The sequence below is a fragment of the Balaenoptera ricei genome, chromosome 2 (genome assembly GCF_028023285.1).
Source record: "Balaenoptera ricei isolate mBalRic1 chromosome 2, mBalRic1.hap2, whole genome shotgun sequence".
Taxonomy (NCBI): Eukaryota; Metazoa; Chordata; class Mammalia; order Artiodactyla; family Balaenopteridae; genus Balaenoptera; species Balaenoptera ricei.
In genome coordinates, this window is record NC_082640.1 from 59,870,405 (window position 1) to 59,894,021 (window position 23,617).

General features: G+C 34.5%; 1 protein-coding gene across 4 annotated transcripts in view; it reads right to left on the minus strand.

The window, feature by feature from the left end:
* NRG4 (neuregulin 4) overlaps nucleotides 1–23,617 on the minus strand; it is a 128,167-nt gene that overhangs the window by 20,528 nt on the left and 84,022 nt on the right. For all 4 annotated transcript variants that reach the window (XM_059912689.1, XM_059912687.1, XM_059912686.1 and 1 more), the window contains one exon: nucleotides 8,533–8,682. In XM_059912689.1, the coding sequence (XP_059768672.1) occupies nucleotides 8,533–8,682 (150 nt within the window). The remainder of the gene's footprint in view (nucleotides 1–8,532; nucleotides 8,683–23,617) is intronic.

A 23,617-nucleotide genomic window follows, 5' to 3' on the forward strand; every position in this document is an offset into this window, starting at 1 on the left:
AATCTTACGACTAGATTCTATAAGCAATACCTACTCATGTTGTTTTTCAAATTCTGCTCTTGATATTGACAAGACACATGTAAAAATACCTCTGCTTGTGTTGTCATTTAAAAATGGAAAAGATACAATCTGAAGCGTATTGCAACCCTATCTGAAAATTATTCAACAATATTATTTTTGTAAGAATGTTAATGATGATATTTTTCTCATTAAATTTACATTCATTTTCCAAATGTTTTAAATGAAAATGTTTAACTTTTGTATACAGCAAAAAGTTGCTTATTTTTAAATAAAGCATACATATGAACAGAGTAGATAAAAATGTTTATGTCCAGTTTAAAAATCAGTAATAGACCCTTATGTACACAGCACAAGATTAGAAACAGGCTATTAATGTTGTGTGTCTTCTCTAATTGCTTCCCTTTCTCTCCCCACCAGAGGTAACCATCATTCTGTATTTTGTGCTAACCAGTCTCTTACTTTTTTTATATACTTTTACCAATTATATATATATGTGACTCTAACCAACACATCATTTAGTTTTGTCTAGTTTTAAACTTTATATGAATGGGATCATACAGTTATGTTTTCTTATGTGACTTGCTTCTTTCATGTAAAATTATGTTTCTAAGATTCACCCAGTCAATTTGTGTAACTGTAATTCATTTCTGCTTATATATTATTCTTTTATAATAACATACCACAACTTATTTGTCCATTCTTTTGTTGATGGGTACTTTGGTAATTTCCAGTTTTTTGCTATTATGAATAGTTCTACTATAAACTCCTGGTATACATGTGTGAGTTTCTGTAAGGTACAGACCCAGAAGTGAAACTGCTTGGTTGCAGCACATATACTTTTTTAACTTTACATGACATTTGCAAACTGAATCAAAAGTGTTCAAAACTGTTTCAAACTCTAAAATCTCACATTTTATATTGTTTGGGTTTTTAAAAAAAGTTTTGCCAATCTTATGGGTGAGATAATTGCAGGCTGAATTCGCAGTTTCCTGACTAAGAAGATTGAGCATCTTTTCATGTTTATTTTATGGAATTTTCTTCATCTTTTATAAGTTTTTTTATTTTTCCCATTTGTCTACAGGTTTACTATTTTCTTGATTTGTAGGAGTTCATGATATAGTCAAGACATATATGCATCTATTTTCACATGCTGTAAACATCTTCTCCCACTTTGTAGCTAGGCTTTTTTTTCAATAGTGTCTTTTGATAACTAGAAGTTTTCAATATTAATATAGTCAAATTTATCTGCCATTTGTTTTACAATTTGTACTTCCTGAATCTTGTTACAGAAATCTATCCCCACCCCCAAGGGCACAAAGACATTCTTTAAATGTTCTTCTGAGAGTTTTCATTTTGCATTTCACATTTAGGTCTTTAATCTACCGGTACTGATTTTGAGGTATGCTTTGAGGCAAAGATCCAACTTTAGTTTCTTCCATGTGGATAAACAGTAATGCCAATACTATTTATTGGAAAGTCCATTATTTCCCCACTGCACTGTATACCATTTCTGTTATACAGTTGACCTGCTGTATCAGGGGGTTCTGCATCCGTGGATTCAAACAATCTCAAATCGAAAATATTTGAAAAAGAAAAAAAAGAATACAGAAAGCTCCAAAAAGCAAAACTTGAATTTGCCTAATGCTGACAACTATTTACATAGTATTTATATCATATTTACAACTATTTACCTACCATTTACATTGTATTAGGTGTTCAGAGATGATTTAAAGTATATGGGAGGATATGTGTAGGTTATTTGATCTTTTTAATGTCTGTGGCACCTGAGTTATTATATCTTTATTCATTCCTAATATTATTCATTTGTGCCTTTCCCCCGCTTCGAAAGAGATTTGTCAATATTATTAATCTTTTCATAGAACCAAATTTTGTCTTTGTTGTTCCTCTCTATTACACCTATTGTACATTTATTTTCTTTAACTCCTACTCTTTATTTTTACTTCCTTCTAGTTTCCTGGCATTTATTTTGCTATTCTTTTTCTAACTTAGTGAGATGAATGCTTAGCTTATTTATTTCCAGGCTTTCTTCTTTTCTCATATAAGCATTTAGGGCTATAAGTTTTCCTCTGCTGGTTTGTTTGCATCTCTCAGATTTGTTATATAGTATTTTCATTATAGTTCCAGTCAAAATATTTCCCAATTTCCATTGTGAGCTTTTTTTTTTTTTTTTAAATTTATTTATTTAAATATATTTTATTTTTGGCTGTGTTGGGTCTTTGTTACTGCATGAAGGCTTTCTCTAGTTGTGGCGAGCAGGGCTTCTCTTGTGGAGCACGGGCTCTAGGTGCACGGGCTTCAGTAGTTGTGGCACGCGGGCTCAGTAGTTGTGGCGCATGGGCTTAGTTGCTCCGCGGCACGTGGGATCTTCCCAGACCAGGGCTCGAACCCGTGTCCCCTGCATTGGCAGGCGGATTCTTAACCACTGTGCCACCAGGGAAGTCCCCATTGTGAGCTTTTTGATCCATAAATTATACAGACATGTATTTCTTAATTTCTGAATGTGAAGGTCTTTTTTTTTTTTTTTTTTTTTTTTTTATTTTATTTTATTTTATTTATTTATTTTTTATTTATGGCTGTGTTGGGTCTTCGTTTCTGTGCAAGGGCTTTCTCTAGTTGCGGCAAGCGGGGGCCACACTTCATCGCAGTGCGCGGGCCTCTCACTATCGCGGCCTCTCTTGTTGCGGAGCACAGGCTCCAGATGCGCAGGCTCAGTAGTTGTGGCTCACGGGCCTAGTTGCTCCGCGGCATGTGGGATCTTCCCAGACCAGGGCTCGAACCCGTGTCCCCTGCATTGGCAGGCAGATTCTCAACCACTGCGCCAACAGGGAAGCCCTGAATGTGAAGGTCTTTGATAGTTATTCTTGTCCCTGACTTTCCTCTTAATCACACTGAAGACTGAGCATGTGGTATAACAGCAAACCTTTGAAATGTGTTGAAAACTGTTTTACTGCCCAGCACAGAATAATATTCATAAATATTCTGTATGAGTTTGTAAAGAATTTTGTACTGTGTTCTAGAATATGTCTAGATCAAATGTGTTAATTACATTGTTAAAATCTTATAAAGTCTTACTGATTTTTATCTCCTTTCTTATAAATTTCTGAGACTCATACATTAAAATTTAACTGTGATGGTGGTTTTGCTTATTTCTCCTTTGTATTTCAATTTTTGATTTATACTTTTTAAGATTTTGCTTATAAGAGCACATACATTTTTAAATTGTTAAATCCTCCTAGTGAACTAAATCTTTTACCATAACATTTATTTTGTCTGATAGTTATATGACCTTTTTACTCCTAATCTATTTGTATTCTTTTCTGGAAGGATTTAACATCTAGAATTTAGGATTTAAACAATAGGTGTATTATGACAATCTTTGTTTTTTACCTGGAATCTTTAGTACAATTATATTTAAAATAATTACTGATATATTTAGATTTAAATCTACCATGTTATATCATACTTTCTATTTATCCTTTTTTCTCTATTTTTCTTTATGTTTAATCAATTGATTATTTTTTATTCCTTTTTGTCCTTCCTCTAATTTGGAAATTATGTGTTTTGATTTTTTTTCTTCAATTGTCACCCTAGACATGTTCATTCCTAATATATCAAGGTCTCACATTAACCTATATATTATCCTTCTCCCATTTAAAAACCTTTAGTATAGGTTAATTACAATCCTTTCAACTTATTTGCTATTGCTATCATGTGTTTCTTTTTAAAAATAAATTTATTTATTTTTGGCTGCATTGGGTCTTTGTTGCTGTGTGTGGGCTTTCTCTAGTTGCGGCGAGTGGGGGCTACTCTTTGTTGCGGTGCACAGGCTTCTTTCTCATTGTGGTGGCTTCTCTTGTTGCAGAGCATGGGCTCTACGGAGCACGGGCTTCAGTAGTTGTGGCACACGACCTCAGTAGTTGTGGCTAGTGGGCTATAGAGAGCAGGCTCAGTAGTTGTGGCGCACAGGCTTAGTTGCTCCGCGGCACATGAGATCTTCCCAGACCAGGGCTTGAACCAGTGTCCCCTGCATTGGCAGGTGGATTCTTAATCACTGCGCCACCAGAGAAGTCCTGCCATCATGGGTTTTAATTCCTCTTTTCAAAGACATAGTACAGTACTATTGTTAAAATTTATATAATATTTGTTTTGATTCATTCACATAATGACTTTCTCTGATCTTTCTTCTTTCTTGCATCTCAATATACCATACAGGATCAATTTCCTCCTGCTTGAAAATATGAGAGGACAAATTCTTACAAGTTTTGCTTATCTAAAAGTATCTTTGGGACTTCCCTGGTGGTCCAGTGGTTAAGAATCTGCCTGCCAGTGCAGGGGAACGTGGGTTCAATTCTTGGTCCGGGAAGACCCCACATGCCGTGGAGCAACTAAGCCCGTGCACCACAACTACTGAGCCTGCACTCTAGAGCCCGCGAGCCACAACTACTGAGCCCGTGTGCCACAACTACTGGAGCCCATGTGCCCTAGAGCCTGCGTGCCACAACTACTGAGCCCATGTGCCACAACTGCTGAAGCCCACATGCTCTAGGGCCCCCGTGCCACAACTACTGAAGCCCGTGCGTCTAGAGCCCGTGCTCGGCAACGAGAGAAGCCACCTCAGTGAGAAGCCCGTGCACCACAACAAAGAGTAGTCCCCACTCACCACAACTAGAGAAAGCCCACAGGCAGCAACAAAGACCCAATGCAGCCAAAAATAAATAAAATTACAAATAAATAAATAATTAAAAGTATCTTCATTTTACCCTCATTCCTGAAAGATGTTTTCAGTGATACAGAAATTTGGGGTTGATGGTTATTTTCAATGGATACTGAAAATATCATTGCTTGCTCTGTCTTCTGGTTTTGCTTCTTTCCTACTGAGCAGCCAGCTTTCAGTAAAATTGTTGCATTTTTTAAGATAATCTGTCATTCTTTTGTAACATTTTTGCAATTTTCTCTTTGAGCATTTTACAGTTTTACTGGGCTGTGCCCGTATGTAAATTTATTTTTATTTATCCTGCTTGAAATTTGTTGGACTTCTAGAATCTGTGGTTGACTTTCATCAGTTCTGCAAAGGTCTCAGCCATTACCTTTTCAAATACTGCCTTTGCCCCTTTCTCTCTTCTATCATACATTTCTAGATACTTTCTCTCTGGTCTCCCTTTTTCTTGACTTCTCTTGACCTCTCTATAACATTTTCCATTTCTTTTCCTCTCAGAATTACCTTCTGGGTAATTTCTTATCTATATCTTTCACTTCATTAAATCTTTTATTGTGTCTAATTTGCTATTAAAAACATATTCTTGGTTAAAAAATTTTATTGAACTAAGACATGTATTGGCTTTTAAAAAATTATAATTATTATATTTTATGTATTAGAGTTCTGTTTTGGTCTTTGTCAAATTTGCTTATTTACAAGCCTCTCATTTATTTCTTGGTATATATTAAACATATGTATTTTATATTACGTATCTGATTCTTCCAAAAAGTAAAGATTTTGAATATCTGATTTTACAATCAGTTGTTTCTGTGGGTTCTAACTCATGGTGCTTCTTTTCTTATATGTTTGGTAATCTTTTTATACTGTGAGATACTTTTTAAGGTAAAGGATGAAAGTGGGTTCTTCAAGAATTAATTTGCATTTGTTTCTGTCAACCACCTGGGGCACCGCCAGCCTGGATTATTCAACATTCCTAGCTTTTTTTCCCTAGACATTCAGACTGCATCAGGATGCAAACCAGATAATATTTGTGATTGGAGGTTCCTTTTGTCCTTTCTTGTTCTTATATACAGTTGACCCTTGAACAATGAGCAGTTAGGGGTGCTGACCACCACACAGTTGAAAATCCACGTATACCCTTTACAGTTGGCCCACCATATCCATGATTCCACATCCAGGGATTCAGCCAACCATGGATTATGTAGTACTGTAGTATTTATTGAAAAAAATCTGCATATATGTGGGCCCATGCAGTTCAAACCTGTGTTGTTCAAGGGTCAACTGTACTTTCTTTTTTCTTTTATCTATACTTTCTACCAAAAAGGTATTGTTTAGCCTGCTCATACTAGCAATATTGCTAAATTCTGGCTCAAGCCTGCAGAGTTGCTGTGTTCTAGAAGGTCTCCTCTGAAACTTTGTGTCATTAAACACCTGTGGGGTACAACATACCATGGCACAAACTCAATGGGTTTGCACAGGGGTTTCATTTTTAGACAATTACAGCAATGTTAAAGCTCTGTGGAATAAAAAAAATCCCTCTTAACAATTCCCAGTGGAATGAATATTAGATTTCCTAATAAATCCTTTGGTCATTATGTAGGACATGTATTTCTAGCTCTCTACCTTATAGGCATATGGTAGAATTGCATTTCCTGGTACCCCTTGTAATTAAGTAGGACCGTGCAGCTCATTCTGGCCAATGAATCATGGCCAGACAGATCATTTCAACTCAAATATGAAACCCTCTGGCAGAGCAACCCTCAGCATTCAGGATGGTGGCTGCTCCATCAGTTTGAGATTTTAAGTGACTATGATTATAAAAGCCGGTCTGCCAAATGATAATAATTATACACTATGAATGGGAAATAGTCTTATTTTTTTAAGCCACTAAACTGTTAGGGTTGATAGTTACCTAGCCGATCCTGATTGATATTACAAAAGTATTTATTATCCAATCAATAACACATGAAATGCTATATCTCCAACCTGGCACTAGAGTGATTAATGAGGGAATTAGTCAGTTGGTCTTCTCCTTAGCATACTAGACCAACAAAATATTTAGAGGGATAGAATAAAATAATAAATCATTATTCATTTTTTTTCCAAACATGATTTAAAGTCAAGAGTATACCTAATTCCAAACATGGGTGTTCTGGTTATCTATAACAGTATAACAAATCAACCTGAATTTAGTGGATTAAAACAATTTATCTCTCATGGTTCTGTGGGTTGACAGCTGGGCAGTTTTTGCTTGGGATCTCTGTGGTTGCAGTCAACTGGCAGCTAAATCTGGATCAACTAAAGGTTCAGCTGAGCTGGATGTCTGAGGTGGCTTATTCAAATGGCTGGTAGTTGACACTGGCTGTCGGCTGGGAGATCAGCTGAGGCTGGTTCTTTGTTCTCACAACATGGTAGCTGATTATGTGAAAGAACAGCAGAAGTATGAGTGACAGGAGATGGAAGCTGCCAGGCCATTTAAAGGCTATGCCCTTAACTAGAACAGCACCATTTCCACAATATTCTGTGGTCAAAGCAGTCTGAATGCCTGCCCAGATTCAAAGATTTAGAGAAATAAACTCTTCCTCTTAATGTAAGAGTGGCAAGGTCACACTGCAGAAGAGCATGTAGGAATGAGAGATATTCTTGTGGCTATCTTTGGGAAATATAATCTGACACAATGAGTTTGTATTTAAATTTTAAATCTGTAGTAAGATGCTAAAATTATGAGAGATAAAACATATTAGATTGCCTAAATAATATATTTTAGAATAGAATATGTAATACCAATACCACATATTTTAAAAGCACAATCTCCAATTTTTATTACTCCATGGTGTAAAGTAATTCAGAAATGAGGATTTTATGAAATATAATTTTACATGTTACTTTTCTTAGAATATAAATTTCTCAAGCCCACTGTATCTCTTTTATGACTACCCTCAGCTCCATTTTCCATTTGCACAAATATCTATGATAGCATACAGTGTGCATTTAATAAATATTAATTAATAATGAGAGTTATGGTACCAGATAACTCCTAAATTTAATAAATTCTATATTCACTTATTTTCACAAAAATTCAGAAAAAGCTGAAGACCAAAACTAATGAATGAAAGTAATCTTCAGTGCATAGCGTTGTTTCATGTGAATAAATTTTCCTTTTGTCTTATGAGTTACTAGTCTTCTCAAATTAATTGCCTGCCTATTCATCTGTCTCTCCAAATTGATTTAAATCTCTATGAAGTTAGGGAACATGTCTATTTTCTTCACTATTATATTCTTTATGCTTATCAGCACAATGTCTAGCACATAGTAGGCATTAAATAAAGAGCTGATCCTAGATATTAACTATATGTCTTAAATTTATATTTACAGCGTGTTGCCTAAATTGTTTCTTTTCTTTCACAAAATCTATTTTAAATAGACCTAGTCCAAATATTTAGGTATTTTTGGCATGATGACTTTAGTGAATGTGGGTCTACCTTACTAGTTTAGAAAAGTCAAGGTAAATAATAATGATGACAGTAACAAAGAATAAATAGAGACTGCTTAAGATCCTTTCAAAAATGACTTATTAATTTAATAACAAAAATAAATAAATAAATAAATAAATAATAAAATTTAATAACAGTAACTCTATTAGAGAAATAACTATAAACAGAAAAACAATCTGGAAAAATAATCTAGAGCTAAAGGGCATATTGATTATTTAGTAGGATAACTACTTCATGCATTACTTTTTCTTTTCAAAAGCATGTTTTTATTTTGGTTACCTGCAAAGGAAGTAGAGGGCTCCAATGATAAGAGTTCCTAGAAGAACAGCCAATGCCACGAAAGCTGCAAACAGGTCGCTTTTAGTTTGGATGCTGGAGCTTGGGAGAAAAACCTCTTCACAACGAGCTCCTGTATAATTTTCAATGCATCTACAGAATAAAATTTTAGATAAAGAATTGCATTCTCTGTTCCATTAACTAGTATAGAAAGCATAAGGTTTCCAGCTGGTATGAAAAAAAAGTAAGACTAATTTTCAGATTGTGAACATAGAATAGGCATGCTTTCCTATAATGATCACAGAGCTACAGTTATAATAAAACAAATTAGCATGTGCAGTCTAATCTTTGCTATCTTCCTTTTCCAGTTTTCAAATTGTTTAGAAATTCCAGAGAAATTATAGAATATTCAGTCCTTTTATCTTTTAGATTTTCAATATGTTAATTATCCACACTTAAGTTTATCTGAAATTTATTTTGTTATTTCTGGTATAGATGTGGTTCTAAGTATATTTTTCCTTGACATTGCTAACTAGTTATTCCAACCCCATTTATTAAATAATAATTCCCTTTCCTACTGTTTAACAGTGCCTCCTTTAATGTATGTCAAATTTGTATAAGTAACAGCATTTCTTTATTCTTCAATGATCTATACATCTAATCTTGGGCTTCTACCATATTGCTTCAATATTGTTGCTTTATAATATGCTTTAGTATCTGGTAGCTCTACTCCTTACCTTATTACTTTCCTTTTCTAGAGATTTTGTGATATTTTCATTTGCCAGCCAAATATTTTAAAGCCAATTACTTTCAGCTCTTTAAAACTATGTGACAGAGAACCATAATCTTTGGTAATATCAATCAGTTCCTTCTTCCCTGTTAATATGTTCAGAGATTATAAAACTAGAGATTGATATGAACTAATGAGTTTGACACCAGATCAATTTCATTATTTCACAGTTGCAGTTAAAATAAAGAATAGTATTTTAATATATACTAAGGTTTGTTTATAAACCAACCCATGAAGTTACGGAGTAAACCAGGGGTCCCCAACCTCCGGGCCACGGACCGGTACCAGTCTGCGGCCTGTTAGGAACTGGGCAGCACAGCAGGAGGTGAGCGGCGGGCCAGCAAGTGAAGCTTCATTTGCTGCTCCCCATCACTCACATTACCACCTGAACCATCCCCCTTCCCCACCGGGTCCGTGGTAAAACTGTCTTCCACGAAACTGGTCCCTGGTGCCAAAAAGGTTGGGGACCACTGGAGTAAACTACACTTAGCAATAATTTTGCATAAAAAAACATGTGTGTGTGTATATATATTCTTTAAGCTAGTATTACCAAAAATAGAAATATCTATTCTACTAAATTAATTCTCCTCCTCACCTCTTTCCAGTTTAGGAAGTATTTACAAATGTTATCTTCTTTTCTCCCACCCTAGTCTAACAAGGATGCAGGCCTAGAAAGTTACATGCTGAAGTGATTACTAACAAAGCTTGGCAACTAATGCGATAGGCTAATAAAGCAGTATACAAATAAATAAGAGAAAAGAATATCAAGTTATAGCACAAGGGATCGATTTTACTTAAATGAGCATATGAAAGATGTTTTATGAACCTCAAGCCCTACCCATGGTGAGGCAGTGGTGTTATTGGTTATGGCCTCCACTGAGGGGGGAGGGGTGTCAGTTTGAGCAAAGAAGCAGTTTTGATTCTCTCAAACTACTGTAAAGATGGAGTTGAGGAAACAGAGAAAGGAAAAGAAAGGACAGAATATGAGTGGCAAACTGAAATGCAAGTAAAATACTTTACAAAACACAATTACCTAATGTCTAAATAAAAAATACTTATTGTTTCCAAAGATCAAGTCAGTTAAATAAGTACGAGGAGAAAAAAGATTAAATGAAAATAATTTGTTTCTTTCTCCTCTAGCCCCACATCCCGCTTCCTAAAAAGGGGATAAATAACACACAGAGACACACACACACACACAGACACACACAGGCCTAGAAAGTTAATACAGAGACTACCAAAAAAATCAATACATATGTAATCACAAAATAACCAAAGAAGGAAAGGGGCATTCCACACAGTTAAAAAAAAAAAAAAGTTCTAAATTTTTCAAAACCAGAATTCAATAAGTAGTAATTATTTATGACTTCCGAAGGTTTTTAAAGAAAAGATTTAGCCACTGAAAAAGTTACTGTCATCGTTTTAAAATAACTCTCAGGTTTTGAAATGATGTTAAAATGGGGTTCAGTTTCCATTTGAATATAGCTAGAACCCTAAAGAAATAAATTCTGAATTGAAACAGTATAATTCTTCTTTATAAGGAAGATTTCTTTTTTAAAATGCTATAAACTCATTACTCAAGGCTGTTCAAGTTTAGGTAAGGTTGAACTTCAAGGAAGAAGATGAAAAACTAGCTGATGTAACTAACCCTATGTGTTTACTTTGAGCTGGAAGGAGTCAAGAGAATGGTATAAATATAAGCTGAGTGGTCAGATCAGGTTGTAAGCAAACAAACAAAAAAGGCATATAAAGGAAAACAATCAACACTACAGTGTTGTTCTGTTGTCTTACAGCAGGGCCAAGCAAACACATGCTCTTGTGGGAAAGTCAAAAGCTGATGGTATCTTTAAATAAAGCAAAGTGAAGAATAAACACATCTTGTTATTATTTAACTAGTCAAATCAGAATTTAGAGAAAAGCAAAGAAATTTAAATATTATGTTGTTATCTAAGAAGTAGAAATGGCTAACCTAAAAATTAATTTAAAAATTTCAGATATTTATCATACAAAAAAGTAAACACAGCCTACCAATGAGTATGTACAAGGATTCCACTTTTAAAGCTCGAGCTCATTTATGAAAATGTTATGACCCAGTTATGACACAAATATCAAACTTTAGGCAAAGTCAGCTCCTTTAAGGATAAATAAGGGTGAATTAAGAAGATTTAGACAGATAACGAAATGGTAGTACTAGTTGAAGCAAAACAGAAAGGTGAGGCATTTGTACCACCATTTCATGCAGAACTAAGTAGCCTTCAGTCTTTATGTAACTTTCTTGCTAAATTATTTCCGGACATCACTTCTGCACAGACTGCCAAGTAGCAAACAGTTGTGCCACCTAATGAGGTGAATACCAAGCACTAGGATCACACACATTCTCCTGGAACTGAAAGATGAATGCTGCAACAGGTACAAATGCTCAGCTAGGTGAGAAATTCCAAAACTCAGAATCCAAGTCATATGTGTTGGTTTTCTGGCTGAATACCACCAACAATCTTGCCCTTAAACCCAGAAGCTATGTTTAGTACACTGGACATGAAATAAACTCATTAGATTCTACAGCATTCCAGGTAAGTTGTAAGAACCAAGTTTTTAATCATGTAAACAAACAGTGCCATTTAGCTTCAAGAAAGAGTACTGGACTATGAGCTAGAAAAAACTGATTTCTTCATCCCACTCTTATGATTGTTGGCTGTGTGATCTTGTCTCTAAGACACTGTAAAAATCAAAATAACACCTGCTTTTGCTATTTCATAGGGCTATTGTCAGAATCAAATAATGTCTAAAAGTGCTTTGAACATTGAAACACACTATGCAAGTGAAACAAATTAAAGTAGTTACTTTACAAAGACCATGTTTACATCTAATGTAGGACTACAGGCAATAAAATGCTCAAGAAAAATTACAGCCAGAAAAAGTTAAGAGCGTGGAGATCAATAAATGTGTTATTATTATTAAATATTTTTCAGAAACAAGAAACAACTTTATAAGAGTCCACTAACCAAATAGTGATTCAATGTCAATGCCACTTCACTTGGGCTAATCTATCCTGGAAAGAAAAAGTATAATATTGGCATATGCCAAAATTCACTTCCAAGTTTGATTCCTACTCTGTAGTAATCAAAGTTCAATCTGAAACCCATGAAAAATGGTAACAAAACCAAAATAAAATAAAACTATTAGATTGTTCAAGAAACACGAACTAACCACATGGGCTTAAATCCCTTTAGCATTCCAGGCCCAGATAACAATACACAAACATGCCAACATCCTATGAAACTCCTACTAGATTTTTATAAGCCAAGAATTCAGGGAAGACTGACTCTTTTATTAGCTAGTGCCATAAATGTAACTTCACTAAGCATTTATTAGATTCTTAATAGTATCTAGAGATACTTAGCTAATATTCAATCTTGCAAAAGTTTTAATATTTATATGATATTAGCACCATTAAAAACCAATAACTAGTATGCTTCAAATGTGTAAGTATAATCTAAGTCTAGTAAAAAAGCAAAATCTATTAGGTTCTTCCAAGATTGACTATGAACAAGATAATTCATGTGCTGAAATGGACTACAGATTATATCTGTATATAAATGGATAAAACATCCTGCATAGAGAATAATTCGTATTTGTCATTATGTATGGTATTGTTATAATTTTATTGTGAAGGGTTATAATTTTTTTGCTTAAGTAAATCACTGTGAAAATTTGAAATATTTTACTTACTGAAACTAGCTAAAGCGCCGTGAATGAAGGAAGCATGTAAACAAATGATGAGCAACAGTAGTTTAAAACCCGACCTTCATTACTGCATCCATGCAGTATTCTTTTCCAATTAAGACTTTTTGGGAGAGACACCCATAGAATGCTGCCGGGTTCACCAGAGTACTTGGGGAAAATTTTGTGATTAAAAAATTTTTCTTAAATGTTGTCTTCCTCCATGTGAGAAAAATAATTATCTCAATTCTCACCCTATTTTGCTTTCCTCAAGGGAAAAAAAAAAAAAAAAAAAGATCAGGGAGGAAATCCAAAACTGCTCTTGAAAGATAAGGTATATATGTTTTAAAAAAATGATCAGGGAGGAAAAGTAAAACTACAAGCAGAAAATACATATATATTTTTTGTATTCTATTTTGTTATGATCCTTGGTGTAAAAAATACACATATATTTGTATATACAAAGACTTATTTATACATAAAAACTGGTATATGTCAGTTCTTCCTTTAAGTAATAATTTCAGTAAATATAAAGCTATATTTAAAATTAATAAATTATAAATTATAAATGGGCCTTCCAATTGTAGACATTTTTCACATGTTTTGGTAAAACTTAAAGGACATCAAGAACATAAATCCAGGAACAAATGGAAAGACTTATGCTCTTAAATCACCAGACACTCAATTAAACCACAGTTCTAAACGGACAGTATTCATGCTGGCATCTTACCTTCCCAGGCTTCAGGTCTCAACAACCTTCTAATGCAGGGAAAATCTCATGCCCCAACTTGGAATAAGACAAAGAGAAGCCAGCATCAGTTCACTTCCTGACAAAAGAAGTTAAGTATTAGAGCTGAACAAAAGTCACAGTTGTCACTTTGCATGGTATTCCTATGTTGAAAATGAAATCTTACTGATGAGAAACTGGGATATTTTTCAGGGGCCTTTCAAAGGAAATAGTGGATGAAAAGACACTATCTAAAAGGATAACCAAAATTCAGAAGCAAATGCATAATCTGATATAACTTATTATGCAACAAATAAGAAGAAAATGAAGGAGCTTTAAAGGAGGACATTCATTCTCTTTCACTGGCATTCTGCTTCCTAGAACAGCAATGAGCTAACCTGAGTTAGTTCTGAAGAGTAGTTTCTACTCTTGAACAAGTGACACAATTGAGTAAGACGAATGCTGGTGGAAGACAAGCAGACCTAAGAGAGCAGTTATGTTTCCACTGTTTCAAAACCATATTCTGCCATGTTTGACAAGCAGATGATCTGGAAAAACATGAGGTTTCAAGAAGATTTATCGTCTTTTAAGTTTTTGTTCTAAGCATGGTGAGGTCAAGAAAGATGTATCAGTTGTTTCTGCTGAGAATACTAATGAAAAAGCTTTATCAGAAGTAAGGTTACTAATATGAAAAGTGTTAACAAAATGCATAGCTAAATAGAACAGTTGTTTCGTGCTTTTTGCAACTGTTCTATTATCAGCTTCAAGGCTGTGATTTCCTTTCTGTAAAGGTGTTCTAAAGATCAATCTAAATCCTGATGTTTAATAAAGCATATTGTACAGTGCCAAAAGTCAAAGTAAAGAGGACTTTGTTCTGATTAATAACACCGTAGCATTTTGAATTTTTTTTCTTTGAACCATAACCTTCTACTAAATTTACAGATGAAAAAACAGAAGTCTTACCTAAAAAGAGTGCCAAGAACTAGCCTATGGTAACCAACTGACCTTAAGAAGACTTTAAAATTTTATGTGGTTAATAAAACAACTCATAAAACCCAGACGATTCCTTTTGGAAACTGAGTTTAGTCAAAAGCACACTGAGGTCCAGCAAAACTGTGGACAGACACACACACAATATACAATTAAAAGAGGCAATGTATCAAATGCAGAAGCACAATAAATGTTGATTTTCTTACATTTTTCCAATTGTGATTCTCAACCTCAATTATTTTACTTTCATAAAACAAGCCTTTCATATATTATATGTTGGTACTCCTAAATTGCCTCTCTTAAATAGAATTCAGTCTTTATTTTATCACCTGACAAATGATGATTTCTACCTAGCCAACACTGTGACTGTTGTGGATAGGGGACAAAGCTTGGCTTCTGTCAAGGCAGCAGGGACCTTCTTTGGTCTGAGCTTGTGGCCCTCTGGGAGAATTCTGGTGATCAGGCTCAGGGAACTGGAGCTTACTAAGTCACTCTGGGTAACTATACCAACAGATACCCCGTTGCCTGATGTCTTAAAACTCCATCTCCACACTGTGCAATGATTGGCTTCACGGTGATCACAAGAAGCCTGGAGGAAAGTGAGGCAGCAAGGAAAGGCCTCATCCAGCTAGTGATGCAAACATAGGTGAAGACAAATCCTTTCCCCCATCCTTGCTCCACGAACCTAGAAAGTTCTAGTTGGAAGGTTGAAAGATTAGGGGCTTGCTGACGTTGTGCCCAAGTTGGCAAAGAGGACAAGGGCTGGAAAGGGCTTCTGCCTGGATTGTTCTCAGTGAAAGACTTTGAAATAGACAAGAAAGATTGTTAGGTGCCCTGTCTAACGAACCTTCTGGGTTATGTGATTCTATGGGGGCCTGTGCTTTTCATTGTCTTTGAGCTATTTTACAAACTCTGTAAATTGTAGAAAACCTACAATAAATGAATTTTGTCCAGTATAATACAAGAGACTTCCCTGTGGATATTGATAAGTATTTAGTATTTCGTTTCAACATGGCTGATCACCTATACGTACATGTGTGTGTTGTTTTTGTTTTTGCCCATGCCGTGCGGGCCCCTCGGCAGTTAAAGCCCAGAGTCCTAACCACTGGACGGCCAGGGAACACCCAAGTATGTCTTGTTTGAATTCATCTTTGAGTCAGTTGTAACATCTTATTGGTTCCCTTGTTAATGAATGAGTTAAATAAGTCTTTGACACAGGTTCATTTTATATTTGTATGAAAATCATGATTTTCCCTTATATAAAAATTTATTTTTTTACCAGTTTGAAGGTTGCCCACTGAGATGGATTCATTTGACTGAGCTAGTTAAATGGAGTTGCCAGTGAAGTGCACCTCCTTAATAGCTTAAGCCCAGGCATGTCTTTTCCTGGCTCCCAGAGGTGAATTCCACTCAGCAATAGAACTTAAAATTTGCTGGCTCTCTGTTTCTCTAGCTTCTTTTCCCCTCTCCACTAATTTTATGTTTTATTTTTCTGTCATTGGTTTACTTACTACTGATAAGTTATTTTCCCATTAGTAAGAGCAATGGTAAGGAGTTTGGTTTTATAGTTTGACAATCTGATGATCTCTGTAAATGGATGATAGAGATCTACTCAACCAGGTGAAAGGACAGAGAAACTGGTTTGTTAGACTCTTATTAAAAATTTATTTCTCTATTTTTTTAGCTCAAATCAATTAAAAATTACATACCCACTGGGAAGGAGAGTACCTCTTTGACATTTGGACCAGTGAGATTTTATGTTTCTGTGTTTACTTGATCTGTGCCTAAGTTATAGATCTGAAGCTATAAGCTCTCTCTGTGACTATGTGTCAAACTCAGAAAGGCCTTTACCTCTTACTCTGTATGAAATTTCTTTCTTTCTCCAGAGGATACTGAAAAATGATAGTATAAAGTCTCTTAAATTAAAGAAGTTCTGTTCTGATTGACTTACAGAGATAAACAAGCTCTTACATAAATTCAGTATTGCTAAAATTCCCAGAATAGGAAATCGAACTTCTAATACTTTATTTTTTTAAATTTTATTGAAGTAGAGTTGATTTACAGTGTTGTGTTAATTTCTGCTGTACAGCAAAGTGACTCAGTTATACATATATATTCTTTTTCATATTCTTTTCCATTATGGTTTAATCATAGTTTGACTATATTAATAATTCCCTGTGCTAAACAGTAGGACCTTGTTGTTTGAACTTCTAACGCTTTAAATGTACTAAACTTAAATAAAATTCTTCTTGTTAAAACTAAGAAACATTTTAAGAATCCAAGTTCACATTAATAAGAGTAAATCTTTGGTAAACAATACTAGCTTAATAATTTTGGCTTAATAAAACAGCTATATCTTTATCAGTATAAAGTATAACAGAAGCATACATTTTATTCCACTTGGGTTTGTTTTTCCTAAAATTATACAGGTTTACTGATCAAATTAGCTAATATTACTCCTACATATTATTAAAAACTATGAAAAATGAAAACTGTATTCAATTAAATTCAATCATTATTCTGACAAACATTTATTTCAACCATAATTATGTTCTGTAGTATTTATGTTTTGTAGTAGACAATTTCCAAGGTAAAAGCTTGAATTTATATATATATTTTTTAACATCTTTATTGGAGTATAATTGCTTTACAATGGTGTGTTAGTTTCTGCTTTATGCGGCTGCTTCCCACTAGCTATCTATTTTATATTTGGTAGGGTATATATGTCCATGCCACTCTGAATTTATATTAAATTGAATTAATGGATATTATTAGACACAGATAATTTTTAAGTAAGATAGAATATTGAAACATGAATCATTAAGTATAATTTCAAGTTTATATAATTTTGCTTCTTAAGGTTACAGCTTTGGTCATGTTAATGAACATATTCATTTTTGCCACTTTAAGGAGTCACAGAAGAGATGTGTGTGGCAGTAGAAAGTTGTAATATGTGAGTTCATGACTTTGCAGGTCTACTAATTTGCTTGTGTATGCCATACAGTTCTAAATTATCCACTAACCCAGTGTTCTCTGTGAAATAGAAGTTAGTTATAGTTACTTGGTTGAAAGATATGAGTAATGAGACTACACTTGGAACAACTGTGACAGAGAAACACAACTCTGTGTGTACTTTTATTTTCCAAGGGTAGATGTGTCTGAAGGCAGCAGTTGCAGTAGTTCTCAGGCTTTTTAGTCTGTAGTCCAAAGGACTCTAGGGCTTACTGAGGACTCCAGAGAGCTTTTGTTTACATGGGTTAAGAAACTATTGGTATTTACTAAATTGGAAAGTGAAATATAAATTTACAAAAATACTTATTTATTGATTCATTTGAATATAATAATATGAACACACAGTGTGTTATAAATAACATCTCAGTATTATAAAAATGGCTTCAACGGGGTAAAACCCCTGAAAGAGAACCAGGTCAGTTTGTTCTAATTAGAATATGGGAAAGTGTAGTGAACAGAATTTAGAAAATAAACTTTATTTTGTCCCATTGATGAAAGAGTTTATTAAATATTTATTATTTATTATTTATTAAATATTAGTTCTCAGGCACCTATCTTAACCAAGTGCCAAAATCTCCTCTGACAACTTTTTTGATTTTGTCTTCTCAAAATTGGATCCTAAATAAAGAAAAAATAAAAAGTCACCCAAAACTGTATTTGAGATTTCTCAGAGGACACCCAGAAAATCACAATTTTTCTTTGTCTTTTATCTTTTAAAAACAGAGATGATAGAAATAATTATAACAGTAAAATAATGAACAAAACTCTATGAAATTTCTTGGAGATCTGTCAATACCTTTGCTGCACATAATTTTTTCTTTTTTTTTTTTTCGGCCGCGCTGTGCAGCATACAGGATCTTAGTTCCCCAGGGATCGAACCCGTGCCCCCTTCAGTGGAAGCACAGAGTCCTAACCACTGGACCATGAGGTAATTCCCGGTCCATAGTGTTTTTAATCTCAGGGCAAATGCCAATCAAAACTCTTATGAAATAGTTGTACACTATACTTCCAACAGAGAATTTTACCCTTATTCACCCTGATATTATTCACTGGCTCACAGCCATTAAGTATCTGTCATCTATGTAGTTTTGTTTTAATGTGATGCGTGTCAGAAGGCACTGCTACAGGCTATAAGGCAGGGTTTGTATTCTGAACTAAAAAGGACAGTCCCAGAGCCTCATGGACAAAGAATGTACCAGGACTGCAAATTTCTGACACTTAAAAAAAAAAGATTCTTGGGTACAAGCTTCTGAGATGACTGGATTGAATCAGGATTCTTTATAGTTCAAAATCAGACAGCCTCATGAAAGCAGGCTGTTAAGCCAAGATCTCAAGGAACACAGGACTGAATGAATTGATGAGAATTTATTGTGGTTATTTGTTTAGGACAGTGTTAATACTGTAATGATCTATTTTTCTTATATTAAAAAAAAAACCCTTCTCTTTTTTCTTAAGCTATCCATAACCCACAACAATTCAGTAAATAGTACTTCTGTAAAATGCAACAAAATACTTTGAAATGTTATCTGATTCTCATTAAGCATCCCCTGACTCACAAATTCAGAAACTATTACTGAGTCTCCTTACTCTTCATGGCAATATAGTTATTTGCATATGTCCAACAAGAACCCGTTCTCCTTTTCATTAGGACAAAACTGGACAAATCATTTGATGAACCAAGGCCTTCCATGGACTATATCATTTTTGCGAATGACTCTCATTGAATTAGGTAAGTCAAGCCATATTTACAAAACAAAAGCTGACTTTAGATATGGATCCAAAATCTACAAAGCAGTAAAAGTGGCCTGGTACCTGGCTTATAGGTTCAAGCCCTCAGGAGGTAAGGAAGTCACTTATTGGCAGGCCAAGAACCTTAGCAAATCTGCGGGACTCTGAGAAAAGAGAAACTCACCAAATTTACAGGTACTCTACAAGTGAAATCTGGTATAGTTAGTTTCTTAGGCTTGGTTTTCTAGCCCCACAACAACAATTAAAAGAGGCTTACAAAGTCAATTCCAATATTCTTTATGAAAACTTTCAAACAGAAGTTAATTTTGTAACTGTCATGGATGTTCAGTACTGAATTGCAAAATTCAGTGATTCTATATATTTAACTAATGCTCTTATTGCACTAGCATTTTTTACACCAAGAATAATTTTTTTGGATTATATAACTACACGGGGGAAGACTGTTATGAAAAATTATGAAAGACTTTGAAACAGACCAAAAAAAAAAAAAAGACTGCTGGGTGTTCTGTCCAATCCATCCTTCTGGATGATCTGATTCTTTAGGGGCCTGCATCTTTCATTGTCTTCCAGCTGTTTTACAACTCTGTAAATTATAGAAAACTTAGAGTAATACAAATGATTCTTTTCTATAGAAATTCAAATGAATTTTGTCTGGTGGAATACAATTGATTATTGCCCTGTAGATATCGCATAGTTTTGCATGTATTTGTAAACTTCTTTCAGCATTCCTGATTATATATGCATCTGTTGCTTTGAACTGGTTTTAACATCTTACTGGTCCCCTCATTAATTAATGAACTACATAATGTCTTTCATGTGTTCACTTATATTTGTATGAGGTCAGGCCTTTACATTTTTTAAAAAAAATTATGTTATAACATCAGGAAGGCTGACCCAAGGCTACAGAGCCTGGGAAGATTCTTATCCCTCCAATTAGGTTGCCAAGATAGAGGGGAGCAGAAACTACATGAGCATATTTGGGAATTTTATGACACATTAGGCCTTGAGGGTACCTTACACCACACTATCATTCGACTTTCAGACAATGACCTTCAAACATGTTTTCAGGAACATATTATATATGAAAATTAAAGGTAAGATAAAAGTCATGATAAAACAAACTACCCTGGATCAAACTCTTTTACTAGAAAAGAACAATACTTTTGCAATTTTTTCTACCACCCTATTTTTAACAACTAAGTATGTAAAAGTAAAGAAAAATGTAATTTCTTTCAGAATCAAAACATGCCATGGCATACGACCCAGCAATCCCACTACTGGGCATATACCCCGAGAAAACCATAATTCAAAAAGAGTCATGTAAAACAATATTCATTGCAGCTCTATTTACAATAGCCAGGACACGGAAGCAACCTAAGTGTCCATCAACAGATGAATGGATAAAGAAGATGTGGCACATATATACAATGGAATATTAGTCATAAAAAGAAATGAAATTGAGTTATTTGTAATGAGGTGGATGGACCTAGAGTCTGTCATACAGAATGAAGTAAGTCAGAAAGAGAAAAAAAAAAATACCGTATGCTAACGCATATATATGGAATCTAAAAAAAAAAAAAAAAATGGTTCTGAAGAACCTGGGGCAGAACAGGAATAAAGACACAGATGTAGAGAATGGAGTTGAGGACACGGGGAGGGGTAAGGGTAAGCTGGGACGAAGTGAGAGAGTGGCATGGACATATATACACTACCAAATGTAAAATAGATAGCTAGTGGGAAGCAGCCACATAGCACAGGGAGATCAGCTCGGTGCTTTGTGACCACCTAGAGGGGTGGGATAGGGAGGGTGGGAGGGAGGGAGATGCAAGGGGGAAGAGATATGGGGATATATGTATACGTATAGCTGATTCACTTTGTTATAAAGCAGAGACTAATACACCATTGTAAAGCAATTACACTCCAATAAAGATGTTAAAAAAAATGCCATTGGTTAATTTCTGCCACATGTACACTGTAATATAACAGGAAAATAATCTCAAAAATAATATAAAAAGGAAATTTCTTTTATCTTATAAACAAGTAAATGATAAATTAGTAAAATCCATCTGGATTAGGCCTAACAAATTTAGTGGCAGCTTTGATGAGATATGGGTAAAGGACTTCCTAATAGCTAGGCAATTGGTGCCACGAGATTCAGCTTCTCCTCTCAATTCTCTTTCTGCAGATAAAGTTAAAACGCCAATATCTTTGGGAAAACTAATACATTAAGCTACACTGTCATTTAAATCTCCATGTGTGCGGAAATTTTCAGAAAGAATTTTTAAAACAGAAAGAACATGGAAAGAATGTATAATAGAAGGAAAAGAATCATGACACAAAAAGAGGTAAAAAGATAAAATTTTGCTACTTCACACTTGGCCCCTGATTAACAACCACCTTTTTCTTGGACAGAAATTAGAATACGTGTTCCTAAGAGAAGTCTTGGGTGCACAAAGGTAAGAAGGAGTACAGCAGTTGAAAGGGCTAGTGGCCTGAAATAAGTTACTCAAACTTGGGGCCTCACACCCATCTAAAAGGGACCTTGGGATGATCCAATGAGATCATGTATTTCAAAGCACTTGGCATATCAAGGTGCTCAATAATGTTTATGAACAAATAAATGATCGAACAAACTCTTGAATACGAGCTGTGGCCTGTTTGTTGTTTTCCTAATTTTATGAATGGTGGTAGCAGAGAAAGTCTGAGAAGGAAATGAATAAATAAATGGAAAAAGGGATAATGCAAATTAGTCACACTAAACAAAAGCCTAGTATGTGGATTTCTGAAATTTATTTGTAAAACCGGAGTAAATTATATAGAATATCTGATTAACTACAAAATATACTATATACATACGAATCTATGAAGATGTATAATAATTACTCAGTTTCCTGAAATTTCTTTAAAAAGTTTGAGATAGTTACACATACATTTTCTTTAAAAGTGAGTAAAAAGCTAATGATATGACTGAAAATCTAAAACTTGTGCTATATTTTCTTCATACTGTATTAACATTCTCAGTTGAAGTTCAAAAACAATAGTATCCTTTTATTCCAGACTATAAATGACAGTAAGTTCTTATAATGACAACATAAGTCCATAATAGAAATGCTGACACCTGAATAATAGTGGGACAGCTCAGCACAGCTATAGTTAGGCAGTAATAGCATTAGCCTGTGCTTATATCAGCAAAACTCTTTATATTATTCTTTTCTTATCTCCAAATTGAATGGATTTTGACACACCCCCCTTTTTTTTTGTAGTTGGGCTAACTCTCTCTCTCTGCATATAAAATACATTTATATATACCCACAAACATCTTACTTCTATATTTCCAAGCAATGTATTATGTGGGAAATACAATTTTCTGTTTTAATGAACTTTACCTAAATATGTAGGTTTAGAGTGAAAACACACAAATAATTTTATCTTGGTGCCATTTTGAAAATATTATTTGTCATGATCAAAATAGCTGAAATTTAACTGTTTTTACTATTTTTATCTGATAATCTTATAACCCATTCAAAACACATATATGAGAAAGAATTTTGCTTCAAAAGAGTCCACAATCTAAAACTGGACAACATGAACCAACTGTTCAGTAGTAAAACAAATTAGTTTCAGAACAAACATTAACTGATAAGAATGCATTTCAAGGATTTTTTTACCAGGCACATAAGAAACTGTCAGCTTTCCCAAAATATCTTGACTCCAGAGGATAGTAAAAGCCAAAATAGAGACTAGTGAAAGGAATAGTGGGGGTGTATTGAAAAATACTGGATAAATTCAAAACAAATTAAAAAGTTTTCTTTGGGGACTTTTTAACTGATGTTAATTAGTATAATCAAATACAGCAAACCAACAGACAGTATGAGGAAGAGTACCCCCAGTATGAACGTCAGACACAATCTGGGGTATTTCCAAACAAAATGGCAAACTGTTTCAAGGTTATCTCTGGCATCATTTCACCTCACTTTTCAGTTTTCTGTTGCCACATGGCACCCACTCCCAAAGCCTTGAGTCTTAAAAGGTACTTAGGACATCCTACTGCAGTGATATCCAGAAAAGATCCCATGTTCCAGACAACTCTCTGCCCCCTC